The sequence below is a fragment of the Acanthaster planci genome, linkage group LG09, assembly GCF_054643075.1.
Source record: "Acanthaster planci isolate LZ-2023a linkage group LG09, COTS_SCS, whole genome shotgun sequence".
NCBI classification, from domain to species: Eukaryota; Metazoa; Echinodermata; class Asteroidea; order Valvatida; family Acanthasteridae; genus Acanthaster; species Acanthaster planci.
In genome coordinates this window covers 17125984-17142379 of record NC_141785.1, presented here as the reverse complement: position 1 = coordinate 17142379, position 16396 = coordinate 17125984, and the positions used below count along the sequence as shown (strand labels likewise).

Below are 16396 nucleotides of genomic sequence, written 5' to 3'. Positions count from 1 at the left end.
GTATTTGGAATATCAACGATCCCATGTGGTCTAGTGGTTAGGATTCGTGGTTTTCACCCACGCGGCCCGGGTTCGATTCCCGGCATGGGAAGCGGCTTTTTTGTAAACATAATTTTAAACCAAATATGCTTCAACGTTTGAATACAAAACGTTGTTTTGGTTGTTTGTTTTCTTTTGCTTTTATTTGTACTACACCACAAACTGCAACAATGAGAAATAAAATAACACGCAGAAAACAATATTACATGTATTAATGGGAGAGTACTAGGGGGATGTGATATCTGCCCCCCTTGATGGACGTTTTTATTTCTTTTATTTATTTGTTTTCAACTGAGATTACTTAATAGGTGAGTAGGAGAGAAAATAATCGGTATATTTATTTATCAAGTAAATAGGCTATATTTTTCTCCACACTATCATGTTGAATGAGCCGGAAAGTGCATTCGAATTTGCCCCCCCCCCACACTCACCAAAAGCTGGATACTGGCACTGACCCCCGTCTACCTATTCAGACCGCACCCTCCTCAGCTGTCATGAGTATGCAATTTCGACAGTTTTGAACGGGAAGGAAACAGGAAATTCAGTCTTCATTTTTAACAGCGATGAGGGACAAGGTGACATCTTGATAAAAAGCCCGTGAAAAGTATAAGTGAAAAGTCAAGGTCGTATTATCTCTCCAACACGGAACGTGACATTAACCATGTTGTTTTAAAGAGCATGGAGTTATGATGTCATACTTATGATTTTCCTTGTTCCGGTTTTTTTTCGAACACCAATTACTGATCGACCCGTGAAAGTTAGTCACTCTGAGTATTGTTCAGTCCGAAAATGTTCAATTCCACCGTTCTTTGATAGGAGTTCCGTTTCTTCATACCGATTCCCCCAGTCACATTTCACGGAGATATTTTGGATGGGAATAATTCCTTGGCGGCGAAACAAGACAGGTATATCCCCTCCTCACCGGCAGCCCTCGGGCCCCTGTGTTTCTTTACCACGTGTTTGGAATAAGTTCATATTATTCGACCAGTTAGAGTCTTTCACTACCGCACGCCCCGCCGCCGTTAGGGCAACCGTTATTTGCTCTGACGTCATTGATTACATAGGAGAACGCTTCCGGTGTTCAACGATCCCATTCCCGCCATGACATCCCCATACCCTCAAAAAATATTGTCAAATATTGAACATTTTAAGTTTGGAACACTGTAAATTTGCTGTAAACCACCAAAATCAATATTCTTCGTTTCGACATATTTTGATGGATAGTCAGGATCACTCGACGGAGTTTTATTTAAAGGCAAGTACAGATAAATGCGTTTTGATGTATTCACATTAGAACAGTACATTTCTCCGAATACTCCCACTTGAAATTACGAAATATGATGTGCATATACGAAAGTTAGTGCTTGCGAAACAATGTGTGATCCTAAACTCGGTTCTGTTCGTTATGTTTGTTTATAAATAGACCTTTTAACTAACAAGTCTAAACGATTTTATGGGGCTTTCTGAAGAAAAAATGAACAAAGCCAGAAAACCTGAGAGAAAATGATCGAATTCGCACCCGTTCGTTTACAATGGCCCGCTCACATTCTTTTCGCCAAAGCCATTTGTGCGCATGCGTGCATAATAATTATGAATCGTTATGTGCACCACTAAAAATGAATTCCCATGAACAGCAGTGATAAATCCCCAGACTTCACAAATATTTTTAAAATACTCACAACTCTCACAGGTGTTCAGGCTGCACAGAAAAATGATGTTCCACGTGTCCTCTTTCATTTTCCTTTCAATTTTGGGGGGTTGACCAATAAATTTTTGAGAAATTTTCACCAGAAGCAGACCACCCCTAAAATGCAGAAAATGTCCCTGTCCAGAAAAGTAGCCATTTTGAAAAACCCTCCCTCGGCAAAATGGCTCAAACAGTGCCACTTTCAAACCTGATTGCATCCAAATTGCTCAGAATTGGAAGCCCTGAGTCCGGCCCAGAGGTCCAGTCTCATTTTTCTTCAATTCCTCAGTTCCATGGCTCTCAGGACCCTCTAATATAGAATATTTTGAGTCTGTGACTTTTATTAATGAGCTCGGCGGACATATTTCTGGCCTAAATACGAGGGTGCACCCTTATTGGGGTGCACTGAACCAATTCAAGCTCCATTGAAAATAGAGTAAAATCAACCAAGTTTGGAGCCCCATGGCAGGCAACTGAAGTCCCTGAGGCCTCTCAAACAAAAATCAATGTGTTGTTTGGTCCTTCAGATTTCATTTGATTTTCAATTTTTAGTAGGTTAACCAATGAATTTTGTAATTATCCGCCCAAAACAAACTCACCCCCCAAAAAGTGAATGTTGCCAAGCCCTCCCAGCGGCCATTTTTCAAATGACATCCCTCACCTTCCGGGGGCTCTTCTGACTAATTTTCAATCCCATTTTTGTCTACTTTGCCCCCAGATGGGTGCCCCTGAATCTACAGAGATGATCCTGGGCCATACTGACACAATTCCAACATTTCTTGGCCCAAACAGACCCCTCTTTTCGAAACAATCTCTGGGGGTACTTTTTGTGCGCCTCGTCCTGGCGGAGAATTTTCCTTGAACTGCACCCCATTGGTGAAAAAGGGCTATTCTCGGGTAGTCTGGATACCAGACCAAATGATTCTGACTACTCTTGGAAGTTTTTTATGAAGAGTCGTCAGGGGATCTTTGGGTAGGGAACCAGACTATTCAGCGGGGCCAGTACACATACTGCGGGCACGTTATGTTTATGCATATATGGTAATCTTTATGCTTTGTTAAAACCAGGTTGTACTCATGCGTATACTGCGCGCAAAGAGACACTTCTCCTTTGAACAAAAACACTGTGAGTAAGTGAGTTACCAGTTCTATGCTACCACCAAAATTGATCATTATGACCATCTTTGCGCAGAGGCGATATCGTAACCGATGAGGTTTATCCGAGGTGCGATTATTGCTAGTTGAAAACTTATCCCAATACCCCGCAATGTTGATTCGTCAGCATATGCAATTTTTGATGGTCTCTACGGAGACCGAAATTCACTCAAAGATAGATTCATGATGTGACGGAGACGTGATAGGCGCGATTAGCGTCGATGACAATTGATGCTAACAGTTAAAAGCAACTGTAGCACTTTCGTTTCGTACGTGCGTACACTAAGTGCATTTAGATTCTACTTTAACTCCGCCATATAACCTGCCGTTCTTACCCCCTCCACCTTCCAATCAGTTGCGTCTTGTCAAGGTATTTGACACATGGACGGAATCATTTTTTGCTTTTACTTTCACCAAATCATTTACACATTCTGTGCATGGTACTTATTCTTGTCTTCACCAACACATGTAGGTGTAATTTCGTGGGAAATGGTGGTGGGGATTGCCACCCAAAAAGGTTCTGATGTAAAATTATAATGAGAAAAATACTGTTTATCAGCAAACAGTTTGTATACATTACTGTGATATTTTTATTTGAAAGTACATCAGAACAGATGATATAGAGTATATGTATCGACTTATTACATGTTGCATATTCATAAATGGCAAATACATAAATTACAACCAAATCTCCAGTAAGGCATTAAAAATTCCAATACATGAACCAAAACAAAGTTCCTTTTACAACAGAATGACTGGTTTAGTCCGTTACGAAATAATTCCATGTAGTGACACAGAAATTTAGGGGGGGGGAAATATCATTTTAACTGTGGTAAAGCTCTCTAGAATCAAAGAGAAAATTCTGCTTTCCTGGTCTGAATATTCAAACGGATGTACATATGCTTATATATATAAACCTGATTTTAGGCTGACTGCTCTCTCTACATACAAAGAAAAAAGTAATAACTCATGATGGCATTGCGTAAACATCTGACAGATAACTGTGCCGCATAGATTCTTGAATTCCGAAAAAAGTGCCAGAAGAGTAATTTTACAGGGAGTTTCATGGTTGTTCTATCGATTTCACATCAAGGATTTTTTATTGAATATTCTATCACTGTGGTTCAACAATCCTAATACAAAGTAGAACACTGCTTTCACAAGGTCCTTGAGACTTGACAAGTTACCTTGTTATAATAGTAACCTCGTATTATCAGTAATGGAAAACAAAGAAAATCAACGACTTGGAACCGAAAATTGTACTTATTATAAATAAGACCTTGTATTAACGGTGATCTTTGTTTGACTTTACTTGAAAAATTAACTATAACATAATAACTGTGATACATGCATTTATCACTTATTCCATGACCTGCATCATCTTGTTAACATCAGAATCAAGACCGAAGAATACAGGGTGCTCTGTGAATGTGATATTTTATTCTGATCAAAAGGTTTTTAACTTGATCAATAAATAAATCAGCTTGGCTAACTGACATGTGAGTAGCACGAATCAAGGAGCCAACCGAGGCCCCTTCAATCCAGGACTTTCAAGTTCTTGTGTCCATTCTGTGTAAATTTCACTAAATCGACAGGAGATGCACAGAAAGCCCCTACATGGCTAGAGAAACAATGTCAAGTAATTAGCAAGCAATTAAACAAGAACAACAAACTATGATTTATCATATATGAGCCAACTCTTTAAAGCAAAAACACTTACATGTAAACAAACATCTCGCAGACATAAACTTTTACCACAAATAAACAGCAAACACATTACACAACCACGTAATACAATACCATGTGGGCCACATACAAAAGCACATATACATGTAGAACACTTTTTAAAAAGAAGAAACTAGAAATTACTGTAGCAGGTTGTAGGACAAAATATTGGGTATTTATCATAACACGGACTGTGCATGTATCAGCACTGTTGCATTAATTTATCAATAGTTCCTTGTATACACGTACATGTCATTTTGACCTTTGAAGTCGCAGCTAGTTCTGTTTTGATAAGATTAAAATTCATTTAAGCATCCACTGAAATCAATCATGATCAGTTATGAAAGGTAAAACTGACAATCTCTGAATACCATTTTTACCAGCCAGAAAAGAATTAATACATAGCCATTTCCTTTAATAGTTCTTACTTTAACAATGACAATTGTTAGAAAATTAACCCCTCCAAATATCCCGTTGGATTTGATTATTCCAAGTACGGCCAAAAGTCATTTTTATTCTCACTGTTGGATTCCATTAGATTCAACTGCATTACTCTTACTGGATTCTGATGCATAGCTTTTACACAGTTAAAGGCATAACATGTTAATCAATATTGATTTGTTGAAGTATGCCTCACAGTTGTGTAGTGCTGTATAAAAAGGTGTTGTGAATCAAACCAATTTACGTCTTCAAAATACACTCAGACAGGGCAGTGGGCTGCAACAAACAGTGCTGAATTTGTGCATGCATGCAAAAACTGGCAGAGAGAGCTTTTCTAATGAAAAAAGGCATAACATCTACATGTACATGTCAACATCCCAGTAAGGTGAAGAATTAATTTTAAGCCTTTCTGTTTTCAGCACGGAGTGCAGGCGTCACAAATCTAAACCTTGGCAACAAACCTAATTAAAACCAATTGATATTTCCTTCCGCAACCTCCAAAGTGAGGATATGATAATTTTGACAACACAAGGAGGACATATAGCCCCTGCATAAACCCATGCTCACTGTAATCTCTTTCAGACACTTGGGCAATGGTAAATAAAGCTTTCGTCTATCAAATTCAATATTTATCCCTATTTCTGTATCAAATTGGAGAGTGTACAGCTGAATAATGAGAAGGACACATAAGCACTTTTCTGTTGAAAGATATTTTTCATTAAACACGCCCACATGTACATTTGACATAACTTGTGACCAAATACAAGAAAATTTGTTTTTGTGGAAACTTTTTGTGCTACTCTGGATCTCTAAAACTTACTTTCAGTGTTTCGACGAAATGGAATCCATGGATGTAAAGAAAGAGTTACAAATGCAGAAACTGGATGAAAATTCATGAAGACAACCTATTATTGTGGCAAGTAAATCTTTGCCTTAAACACAACCACCATGTCAATTTCTGACACCTGTTTGGTTATTAAGTGTCATGCAGATTACCCTTTTGTGTACTCATAGGACATTTAAAAATGGGCTTTCAGAACTATGGCTATGACATAGATCTACATGTGTTGTCACTTTGTCAACATGAACCCACATGTTTGCAACCCAACCCAAAGACCTAAACCTTGCTCAAGACAGAAGATTTTCAGGAAGCTACATGTATGTGTACATGTAAAGCTTGTGTCCACACCAATTCTAAATTAAAGTGTAGCAGCGATAACTTTTTCTTGGAACCAGTGTTTCTGCAATTTTATACTCCTCTCCAATGTATGAAAGTTATTTGACATTCCTTTTCGTTTAAATGCACTGAAAAGTGCAATTTTTTTAAAATTAAATCTTGGCCATACTTTCCTGGACAACAGGGGGCACTGTTGCTGTGATGTCATTCAAGGAAGATGTTTCTGTGCCTAGGTTTTTCTGTTGCAATTGTGAACTTAACTCACTGAAAACATTTCTGAGAAAGGGTTGCATGCTAGCTTGTACTTAAAAAAACAATGAATCACCCAGAAATGAAAATTGAGGCCAGCAAATTCTAAAAAATCAGCAGTTTTTTTTGTGTACAAACCAATGCAACATTAAAATGCTCTTCCTGGGATGGCATCACAATTTAACTCATGAACATGGAAATGCTTACGAGCATAAAAAAGAAAAAGGCAGCAAAATACCCTTTTCAATAGTGAAACAAACATTGAAAATAAGGTTAAGTGAGATGTTAAGGAGAATTTCAGAGGTTTGTATTTTTCTAATGCATTGCAGCTACCCTTTAGGGAAAAATTCATGTATAGTTTTAAGTCTTGACTTCGCATGTCTTCTGACCACCCTTGTTTGTGATATTCCACAGTTTCAAAGTGACTATACAGTTGCCCAAAGTCAAACTTGTGAGCCACCCTCCTGCTAATTTGGTGGCATGACCTGAAAAGATTACATGGACACTTTGACAGGTGTTTATTTAGCAGATGCTCAACAGCTGAACAACTGTTGCCAGTGTCAGTCATGTGTTGCTGTGACAAAGTAACACTTTTTATGACCACTGTTTCTCCTTTTCTGTCTTCCATTTCAATTAGGATTAGAAACAGCACAAGTGATGAATCAATTAAAAGGGCATGATCAACAGTTGATTATGCTCCCAACCTTGAAATAATTGTTTGAGAGGAGTGCCCGATGTCATTCCATCGAGTTAACAGTCAAGTTACTCTGTCAAATGGAAGATTATTCAACACAAAATTAATCTTTAGCATGAATTTTGTTAAAGTGACCGGATTTTGCTAAAATGATAAATAAACTGTTTCCTTTATCTCTCAGTAAATTAAAACAAAGAAGGATTAATTATGAACATTCTTGATCTATGATGAGGAAGATGATGAAGACATTTTCCTTTGCCTGTGCTCGTTAATTTTCTTCACAATTAGCATCCCAAACTCAGCATGCATTTCTGAGAAAGACCTTACATCTCGGTCATGGAACACCGACTGTCCTGTTTTGGCACTTACAACACCTTGGGCGGAGTTGAAGGTCTTGTTGAAGAACTTTGCTCGAGTGGTCCCACTTCGAGGCATGAGCCGAGGTGATGTGGAGGAGGACACGTTTTCATAGAAGACGGACCGAGTGCTGCGCCCAGGGGCAGTGGCCGAGTTGCTTGGCGCCGGAGCAGTTCCTTTCAGCTGGGCAGCATTTACATCTGCCTGCAATACACTGGGCTCTTCTCCATTATCAACGTCATCACCGTTGTGATTCTCAACAAAGAACTGCGTTTGCGGGTGCAACTGAGTGCTGTTTCCTTGATCAGGACTCTTATTGTTGTTGACGGGAACCAGTGGATCCCAGATTGCGTAGGAAGGGTTGCTGAATTGAGCAGCCGGGACCGAGTTTCGCTGGAAGGCATTCTGCCGGGGTGCTCCCTGGTGAGATAGTGACTCAGTTTTCCCCTTGTTGTAGATGCCCATCTTGTTGGGGATGTCACTGAAATCGTCCAAATTATGATCGTCAGGTTGGCCGGTGGTAACATAGGAGAAGCGTCCCTGACGCAGCTGCCCATCCCCATGTGAGTCATGAGTAAGTTCGTCCAGTTGTCGTTGAAGTGCATCCACCATGGCCTTCATGTAGTCGTAACTGGAGCAGGCAAGTGCCCTCATCCAAGACTCCATGTCCTCCTGATCATAAGCAGCCAGGATATAAGTCCGTGCTCCATCACCAGGGAATGATATCTGGAATGTGAACTGGCTGTCCTCACTGTCTGCCAATTCTACCCGGCATCCCTCCAAAATTATCACTCCGATGGGGTCCCGGTCACATTTTTTCTCCAAGTAAAACAGAAGATTCCCCTTCAAGACGAACCATCTCCTTTGATATCCCCGGTTAATCTCACCGCGCTTCAGTAAGAAGCCCTCCTTGTCAATTGGTGAATTGCAAGAAGCAAAGTAAGCAACGTTGCGCTCATTAAACTTCATTTTGAAGGATTCCGAAGCACACTGGCTGACCGCACTCTTTGACTGAGTTGCAAGACTACTTTTAAAGATAAACCATGATCCGAATCCAAACTAGGAAAATGAAAGGATAGTCTGCAATGTGTTCTCCATGATACTAATTGTTCATCCGGCCTGCGGCTACGTGTGAGGGCTTCAATCACAGAGGAGCTTTGGTGCTCACTTCACCAACAGCTGGCCAGTTATCCCTCCCCCAAAATAAATCTGGCTGTAGCCACGGTACGGAAAAAGTGCAACGGCGCTTCCGCACTTCGTAACACCCCTGATCGGTCTGCACAAACCTATGAATCTGATTCACCGCTGGGACCTGGCATGTTCTGGAATAACTCAGTGGTGACAGATGACGAAGAAAATCGCTAGTCACAGGCACTTCTAGAGAGACGAAACTGTCACGTTCAACTAGGGGAAAAATGACGGCTTTATAAGGCTAAAGTACTCCTGTAACTACAAGGACACGCGACCTTAAGTGAGCCTGGACTACGCTTCTCATACATAGCAGTTACTCGCTGGTGTCAATGCTTCGGCACCTGGTGATGAGACTATTGACCATTTTCGTGGGTACCAGTTGTTAGGTTTCTGGTACATACATCTACATGTACATGTACATGTCAGAGGTTATATTACTGACGAGATGATTATTAGATAGAATACATGATGTACACGTATGGATTTATTACGGTCGTTGATGCATGGGTCTTTGCTTGCTCTGTGGTTGGTGGGCGTTTCATCTGAATGAGGGGATTGGGTTTCCTCCCTTTCTGTTAGAGCCATGCTTCCGAATGTTCCCACATCTTTTGTTCAACAGGCAGGTGTCTATATATTTCCAGTGAAGACAGCTGTCACTGGCCCCATTTCAATTTTTCATTAATTTCTAGACAAGGCCAGTATTACCATAGAGCAAGAAATATATGGTATAATGTTTGCGTGTTCGCTTGGCATGCCTGGGCCGGGAACAGGTACGATGTGGTTTTAGTCTGGATACCAGACTCGATGATTCTGACTACTCTACGAATCAAGTATACCCAGCAAGAAATGAGACCGAGGGGTACCCCCCCCCCAACATGTCCAATCCCTATACACATTCCAGACTGTTGTTACTTAACACATCCCCCCCAAGATGTCTGAAAGGAATTCCCCAGATTCCTGCGAGACAATGATCCACACAAAGCAGGGGGGGTTCTCTCCGTCTCATACCTTGCTGCATAAGAACGATTATGGGGTTTGCAAGTGTTTTATTTAACTGAGTAAAATCGTTGGGTGTTCACACCGGGGTGGAGAACATGAGAGAGAGGTGAAGTAAATATGAGGTGAAAGTGAAGTGAGTCTGAACACTAAATAAGGGGTGATATATACAGGGGTGAGAGCTGGGTGGAAAACAAGCTAAAATGGGGTAGAAAGTTGTAATCATAAAATAGTAGACAGAGTGTCTGGGGTGTAATGAGAAAACGGTCAAGGTGGATCCTAACTGGAATTTATGGGTCACAAAGATGTCAACAGGGAAAGCTTAATCTCCGGGTCTTAATTGGAGGGAATGTGATCCTTGAACTCTAACAAGCTTTGGAGTAAAATGGAATAGAATCTGGGCTTGCAGTATCTTTTGAAAAAAGAGATTGTATGGCCCCCAAAATGGTGAGATTGTGTAAATCTTTGCCAGAATCAACTCCCTGGGTCTTTGGGCTTTCATCTGAGAGCAGAATGACAAGAGTCAAAGTACTGTTAAAAATGGTCCTAAGTGCCCGAGAAAGTTGAGGGTTGTCACTTGAAAAAAAATTTTGTTTTGAGGGAATTACTCAAAATGTGATTGGTTAACCCGCAGAAAAATGAAAAGAAAGTGAAAGATTATGGACCAGACAATAATTTAACGTGTGTTTGAGATGTCTCAAGGATGTTGGCACGCATGTTATTGGGCCCCCGACCAATGCTGATTTACGCTGTTTTCAATGGGCCTGAATTAGTGGACTACACCCTGCAGTATCACCCGATGTCCACATGACCAAGACCGTACTGTTTTCCGGAAATAGCCGAAATATTCCGAGGTTGTCCAGTCTATATAATATTTGACTTTACACTGAAATCAAACGTCTCCTCGGTAATCGCCTTAGAGAAGAATCTAGGAAGAATCAGGACCTGTCGACAAATAAAAGACACATACAGGGTGTTCCGCTGTAATGAAATCGAAAACCGTGGCACCCGGGCTCTCGTGACCCCTGACGCTTGCCTCATATCTATTTATCAGAGGTGGCAGCCAGTCATTTTTTGCAATTCCACAAGTCAAATCAAAAGTCATTGGTCATGGGTCAAGTCAAGTCACAAGTCTCTTTGTCCAAGTACAAGTCAAGCTGCACATCATTTTGTCCAGCTGTATGTAATAAGCAAAAAGAACCAGGCGTCAACTTATGAAGTTACTAGTTATGAGTTTTGGACAGCTGAACACCTTTTCTCCAATTATTAATTTGACAATCTCCGTCATTCCCCTTTTTCACTTGTGTTATAATCACTATTCTTTCAAATTGTCACATATCTGTTGTATGAACAATAAATTCTACATACATGGAGCTGAGACCCAGAGAAAGAATAAAAGAAATTTGTGACAATACAGATTGGTTATGACTGCACCCGTTCTTGTTTATACTTTATTATTATCATACATAAACCGTTTAAGTGCAATACTTTTCAAAAACATACTTAAGTAAATAAGAGGCCAGCTCTGTGTCAAGATATAAAAAGTTACAAAATTTGCAAAATAATACATTGCTACATTATTAAGCAAACTAATATCACCAATATCAATTTCTTTCTCAGCAACCATTTTAAACATTTGATATTATCGCATTTTGTCAATCAACAAAAAAGTAATGAATTCGCTCGTCGTCTCACTAAATCTTAGTCCAAGTGTAACAAAATGTCAGGAAATAATTTATCTGTAAACGAACACAGCCAAGCCTATGGAGAGTTCGTGCTTCCCCGCGAGGCAATGATGTTGTCGATCCACTGTCCGTACCGTGCCACGTTGGTATAGACACCGGGGAAGTTAGGCCGTGCGCATCCATTGCCCCAGCTCGTTATACCGGTCAAGTACCATCGCTCCACCTCACTGCCTGTCGCATCGTCGCGGCTGCGTCTGCTACACACCAGAGGACCGCCGGAGTCACCCTACAGGAGGGGAATAGAAACCAAAATTGGAATCATTTTTTTTTAGGACAGTAAGAAAGTGACATCAAGTGTTGGGTCAGGGAACACATGAGGTGACATTCCTAAGGGGACACCAGGCTATAGAGGTGCACACATTTTTGAAGGGGGCGTGGGAAGGAATCAACATGGCTTGTACACGTATGTTACATCCACGTACATTTACAACTTCCAACTGGTTGTATTAAAACGCATTGCAACAGGCACGATAAAACAGAGCCACAAGAACTTTAGCCGAAGATTGACTCACCTGACAAGAATCGATTCCCCCTTCGAAGAAACCGGCACACAACATGTTTTGGGTGACACCGCCGTTGTAAGATGAAGGGTGGTTGCATCGACTCCTGTCAACGATGGGAACCTCAGCTTCCTTAAGCACGGATGAGACATCGCCACCCTCTGTCAATGAAAAAGAAGGCATTTTTAAATTATCAATGGGCACAACAGAAATTGTTCGTTCAGTAAATGACTTTCAAATATCTAGACATGAAGAGTCGCAGATGTAACACCTTGGATTAGGCAGAAATCAAGTCCACACGACGTAATATAAATGTCTTTTGTATTGTCCAAAGAATATACTAAAACTGTTTTCGTTTCATTGAAAATTCAGTTTAGTTACATGTAAAAAAATGGTCATGGGCGTCATGAAAAAAGTTCCGAGCTTCAGATTTCCGACACAGGCATTGCCAAATTCTATTTGTCAAGTCACAGCACTCACCACTTGTGGAACCGAAACCAGCGATGAAGCACACGAGCGACTCGTCCACACTAGCGGCGGTGTCCACGCACGCCGAGTTGATGACAGGGTTAGTACCGGCTTCGGGCTGAGCTGGAGGGTTAGACAAGACTAAGATGGCTATGTCGTGGTCCACTGTGTCACTGTCGTAACTTGCGTGAACGATGACTTCAGAAACGCCGCTCTCGTGTTCGTCGCCGCTGTCATCATTTTCACGATATTTTCCGAGAATCACTCGCCAGTTGGTTGGATTCATCCGACTGTTGAGAAATTGTGACAAAATGGTTCGATTTAGTAAGTATTTCGAGGTAGCATCGGTGACCAAAACAATTGACATAGAATGATCAACGAAAACATAAACAACGTAAATACTGTGGCAATGTTCAAAACGACAAAGTGTCATTATTTCTTCAAGACTGCAAGAAATTTTTCAAAGTAACAAATAGGATCGCACTAGCGCTGTGCTGTTAGACCTCTTGTAGTGTATTTTGTGAGACGTTGGCATTTTAAGTTCAGCATTCTGTAGACTGAACCTGGGCGTATCAAAAGCCTACATGTTTATTTGTTTTCTCTCTAGATCTACCCACCTGGATCCCTCGAAGCAGTGAGCTGCACTAATGATGAATCTGTCTTCAACAAGAGTTCCCCCACAAGAGAACCGACCGTTGAAGTACAGCTGAGCGTACCAGGGCCAGGCCCCGCGTACGGCGTCGTTCCCCCCGACAATACGCTGGATTGATCCCTGGGGATGGCGTGAACCACATCCACTATCTGCAAAGTCCAAAAAAGAGAATAATATACCGTAAAGGAAACCCCTGAATATGTTTACATAAATCATAATTCGAATTTCGCCGACTCGCTGATTTCTTTGTCCGTATTTGAGAGAGGTATTCATGTTCGTACCTGCTTCGGGCATGCAGGTTGCAAGCTCGCACATCTCGTACTCCGTGGACTCCCCGTCGCACAGGCTGGTATCAGTACACAGACACGACCTGGTGCGGTGTCTCTGACCAGCGCCACAGCCCGTGTTACATTCAGACCACTCGCTCCAGTTATCCCATCCGCACATCGGAGGTGGCGCTGTAGTCATATCCATTGTTTCCGGCTGACTAGTCGTGGAATCAGCAAAACCTGTGGGTTTGAAAATGGGCAGCTTCTTATATATTGCAAAATTTATTTGACTTGCCAGGTGTATAATTTTTTCAACTAGTCGCTCATTTGTTAGGACTTCGAGAGGAGAAGAGTTTCAACTTACATCCTTCTTCATCACTATAGTCCCAGCAATCGTTGTCATGATCACACTGCCAGTAATCGGGAATACACCGACCATTTGCACATGTGAACTCATCAGTTGCACATTCACCTATACATAGGATGGGAATCATACACTAGTCGTCATTCAATGGCAAGTAATAATACACACATTATAGAGAGACCAATCATTCTAATTACGACAATCTTCAACCCTATTCTTATAACTTCGCGATTTTGTCATTCTGCTCTGAACAACTGCTCATTAACTGTCCCCACCTATGATGGTGTGACTTTTAACAAGCCATGTAACTGGCATTTAAACTCACAATTGACTTCGTCGCTTGCATCACCGCAGTCGTTCCAGCGATCGCATTCCCAGTATCCCGGGATGCAGGTACCGTCAGAACACTCGAACTCGTGGGATGCACAGCCATCTACACACATGAGGGAAAATCGCATGGTATCAAAAATTTGTATTGTTGAGATTAATCTAGCGTTTTGAAATACAAAAATTGATATGAACATCGCATTTGTTGAAATGAAAGTGTCAAGTAATTATACTCTTTTTCTCGTAAAACTTCAAATTCGTTTCTTGCTTTTTCAGTGAGTGTGAATATTCGTAATCTTTCCACTAAAACATACATGTACATGTGAATGCATAGTTGATATTACCAAGAGATTACTTACAACAGTAATGCGGGAAGAAGTAGCAGAACCAGTTGTATCGATTATCACGGTCACCAGTTCTTTTGAAACTTTCCTTCAAGTCCGTCACGCCCTCTGTGGAAGAAAGTTTCGGGATTCAATATCATTTGATCGGTCTTGTTTCTTGACTCAGTGAACTGACATTTCTCCGGGATGCTTCAAAAACGATACACTGACATGTGGTGATTCAAATATCTGTATTCCTGCACATAAAATGAACGGTCAAAATTAATGTGCGGTCACGTTCGAACTGATGCTGCTAAGAGCGCTCATGAAGAGCGCGTGGTGCACACCGTTCTTTTCTTAACGCTGGTGAAATCGAAGGTACATGGGCTTCAGCGACAAGGGAAGAACTTTACCTCCATGGGGTGCCTTCCTTTTCAATTCATTGATCATGTACTCTGCCACGTTCTTGCTCCTGAGAACGTCATCCTTTTGACCGTTGAGGGCCTGGGCCGCTTCTTCCTGTAAAGCCCTCCTCTGTTCTTGAAATCTCTGCAATGAAGAAAAGCACACACAAAAAAAATAAAATATTTTGAATGAGACATTGGTGAGTGGCTCAGAGAATGAAGGAAACGTCATCTATCGTGTTCTTAGGAATTCTGCTCGACGAGCCTACCTCTACACTGCGGCGTCCATAGTCAGGGAGAACACCTGCCAGGGATGACGGCAGGCACGCGCCGAGAAACACGACGAGAGCCTCCAAGAGCACCAGAGATCGCATGGTGATCAGTGACAATCAGATCGGGGAGGAAAAGTTGAAGTCGGATAGTTTGTCGCGACTGGTGATATGTGAAGTCGAGATGGTCGCAGTTGTGAGAGTGGACGTAGAGTTTTCTTGTAAGGACTTTCGCGTCTTCCGTAAACCGGAGAAATTTGGGTGGAGAAACCCATCCTGGTGAGCTTATATAGACCCCGAATTCTATCGACTACATACATTGTTGTCCCAACCGTGGCAAAAACATTTCACCGACGTAGCGAAACCAATGACGTAAGGTATGTCAGCCCTCATCTGGTTACAAAGAGCCAACAATAACCTCAGACTATTGATCAACCCAGAGTATTGGGTTTCCACGTACCTGCGGTGTGCACCTTGGCGGGAACATCAGTGAGGGATTCAGCAGGCCTGATCAACCGTGACCATCCACGGGAGCGCACTCAGCAACCCACATAAACAACCGACACTCTTCTTGTCGTCAAAAAGTAAGGAGCGACCTTTACCTTATTAGGTTGTCTCCATGGGTGTCACAAGGGGGACACGGGGCGCTTCTCCAGGAAAATAAATTGAAAAACAAAGAGTGTGAAGGGGTGGAAATTTGATTGAAAATCAAAATTGACCCCCCAACTGTGAAATGCTTCACAGTCTTCAGCTGTTGAGTGCGTTTCCCAGCACTTAGCAATTTCCCTCATGAAAATTGCTTTGCCTCCCCCTGACAAATCCTGGCAACCCCTATATCTAAGGTGGCTAAATTTACACTGTTTGTGCAAACAGCATCGATACAATACCATTATGAAAGTCAGGAAAAGGATTTTATGCAGAATGGTATAGAAATAAATTATAGGTTTCATCAAAGGAAAAACAGTTCTAGTATTGAGTTCAGTCATAACATTTCTCACAATGTTTTGCATAGCATGCACAATTAATGAAGACCTGAGAACGTTGTCTAAAAGGCTCACAGAACCTTACCAATATTGACTTTTTTCACAGAACCTTGTAACAATCTCTCCCATCAGTTTAAATCTGACTTCCTCCAAATATATCACCAAAATCATTTCGCAAGCGCGAAGCTGTACAAATGCTTCATACTGAAACCCTAGATTTTGAGGAGCCCCATTACTTGCTGTTGGGGTTTTCATGTTTGTACTAGAAATTGCAACACATTTTTCCTTAAAACTTCAAGTTAACCTGGAACTGTTTTCTCGGGGTAACAATCAACGAAAATTTTACATGAACTCTAATGCGACGCAAGAGGGATCTAGGTA

At 41.4% G+C, this 16396-nt stretch overlaps 2 protein-coding genes and 2 non-coding genes across 4 annotated transcripts; 2 read left to right on the top strand and 2 right to left on the bottom strand.

Annotated features, from left to right (window-relative positions):
* The first annotated feature begins 19 nt into the window (after positions 1-19).
* Trnae-uuc (transfer RNA glutamic acid (anticodon UUC)) lies at positions 20-91 on the top strand. The gene has a single exon. It is a non-coding gene; the product is annotated as a tRNA-Glu (tRNA).
* Positions 92-2906: 2815 nt separating this feature from the next.
* On the top strand, positions 2907-3039 carry LOC147798235 (U4 spliceosomal RNA). Its single transcript, XR_015426584.1, has one exon. It is a non-coding gene; the product is annotated as a U4 spliceosomal RNA (small nuclear RNA).
* A 408-nt stretch (positions 3040-3447) lies between these two features.
* LOC110978717 (uncharacterized) lies at positions 3448-9097 on the bottom strand. Its single transcript, XM_022233933.2, has one exon. The coding sequence runs from the start codon at positions 8491-8493 to the stop codon at positions 7390-7392; it is 1104 nt and encodes a 367-aa protein (XP_022089625.2). The 5' UTR covers positions 8494-9097; the 3' UTR covers positions 3448-7389.
* Positions 9098-11129: 2032 nt separating this feature from the next.
* On the bottom strand, positions 11130-15330 carry LOC110978655 (uncharacterized). The gene is made up of 10 exons (XM_022233805.2): positions 15033-15330; positions 14773-14908; positions 14396-14488; positions 14035-14142; positions 13710-13817; positions 13358-13585; positions 13042-13225; positions 12437-12714; positions 11969-12117; positions 11130-11682 (listed from the first exon to the last, which is right to left on the bottom strand). Exons 1-10 carry the CDS (start codon positions 15135-15137, stop codon positions 11473-11475), a joined length of 1599 nt encoding a protein of 532 aa, XP_022089497.2. The 5' UTR covers positions 15138-15330; the 3' UTR covers positions 11130-11472.
* Between the last annotated feature and the right edge of the window lie 1066 nt (positions 15331-16396).

Coding starts and splice junctions, on each gene's coding strand:
- LOC110978717 (XM_022233933.2), bottom strand. CDS start 8,493: ATGAAGTTTAATGAGCGCAACGTTGCTTACTTTGCTTCTTGCAATTCA.
- LOC110978655 (XM_022233805.2), bottom strand. CDS start 15,137: ATGCGATCTCTGGTGCTCTTGGAGGCTCTCGTCGTGTTTCTCGGCGCG. Junction 13,818..14,034: donor TGCAAGCGACGAAGTCAATT/GTGAGTTTAAAT, acceptor TCCTATGTATAG/GTGAATGTGCAACTGATGAG. Junction 13,586..13,709: donor CTATAGTGATGAAGAAGGAT/GTAAGTTGAAAC, acceptor TCAAACCCACAG/GTTTTGCTGATTCCACGACT.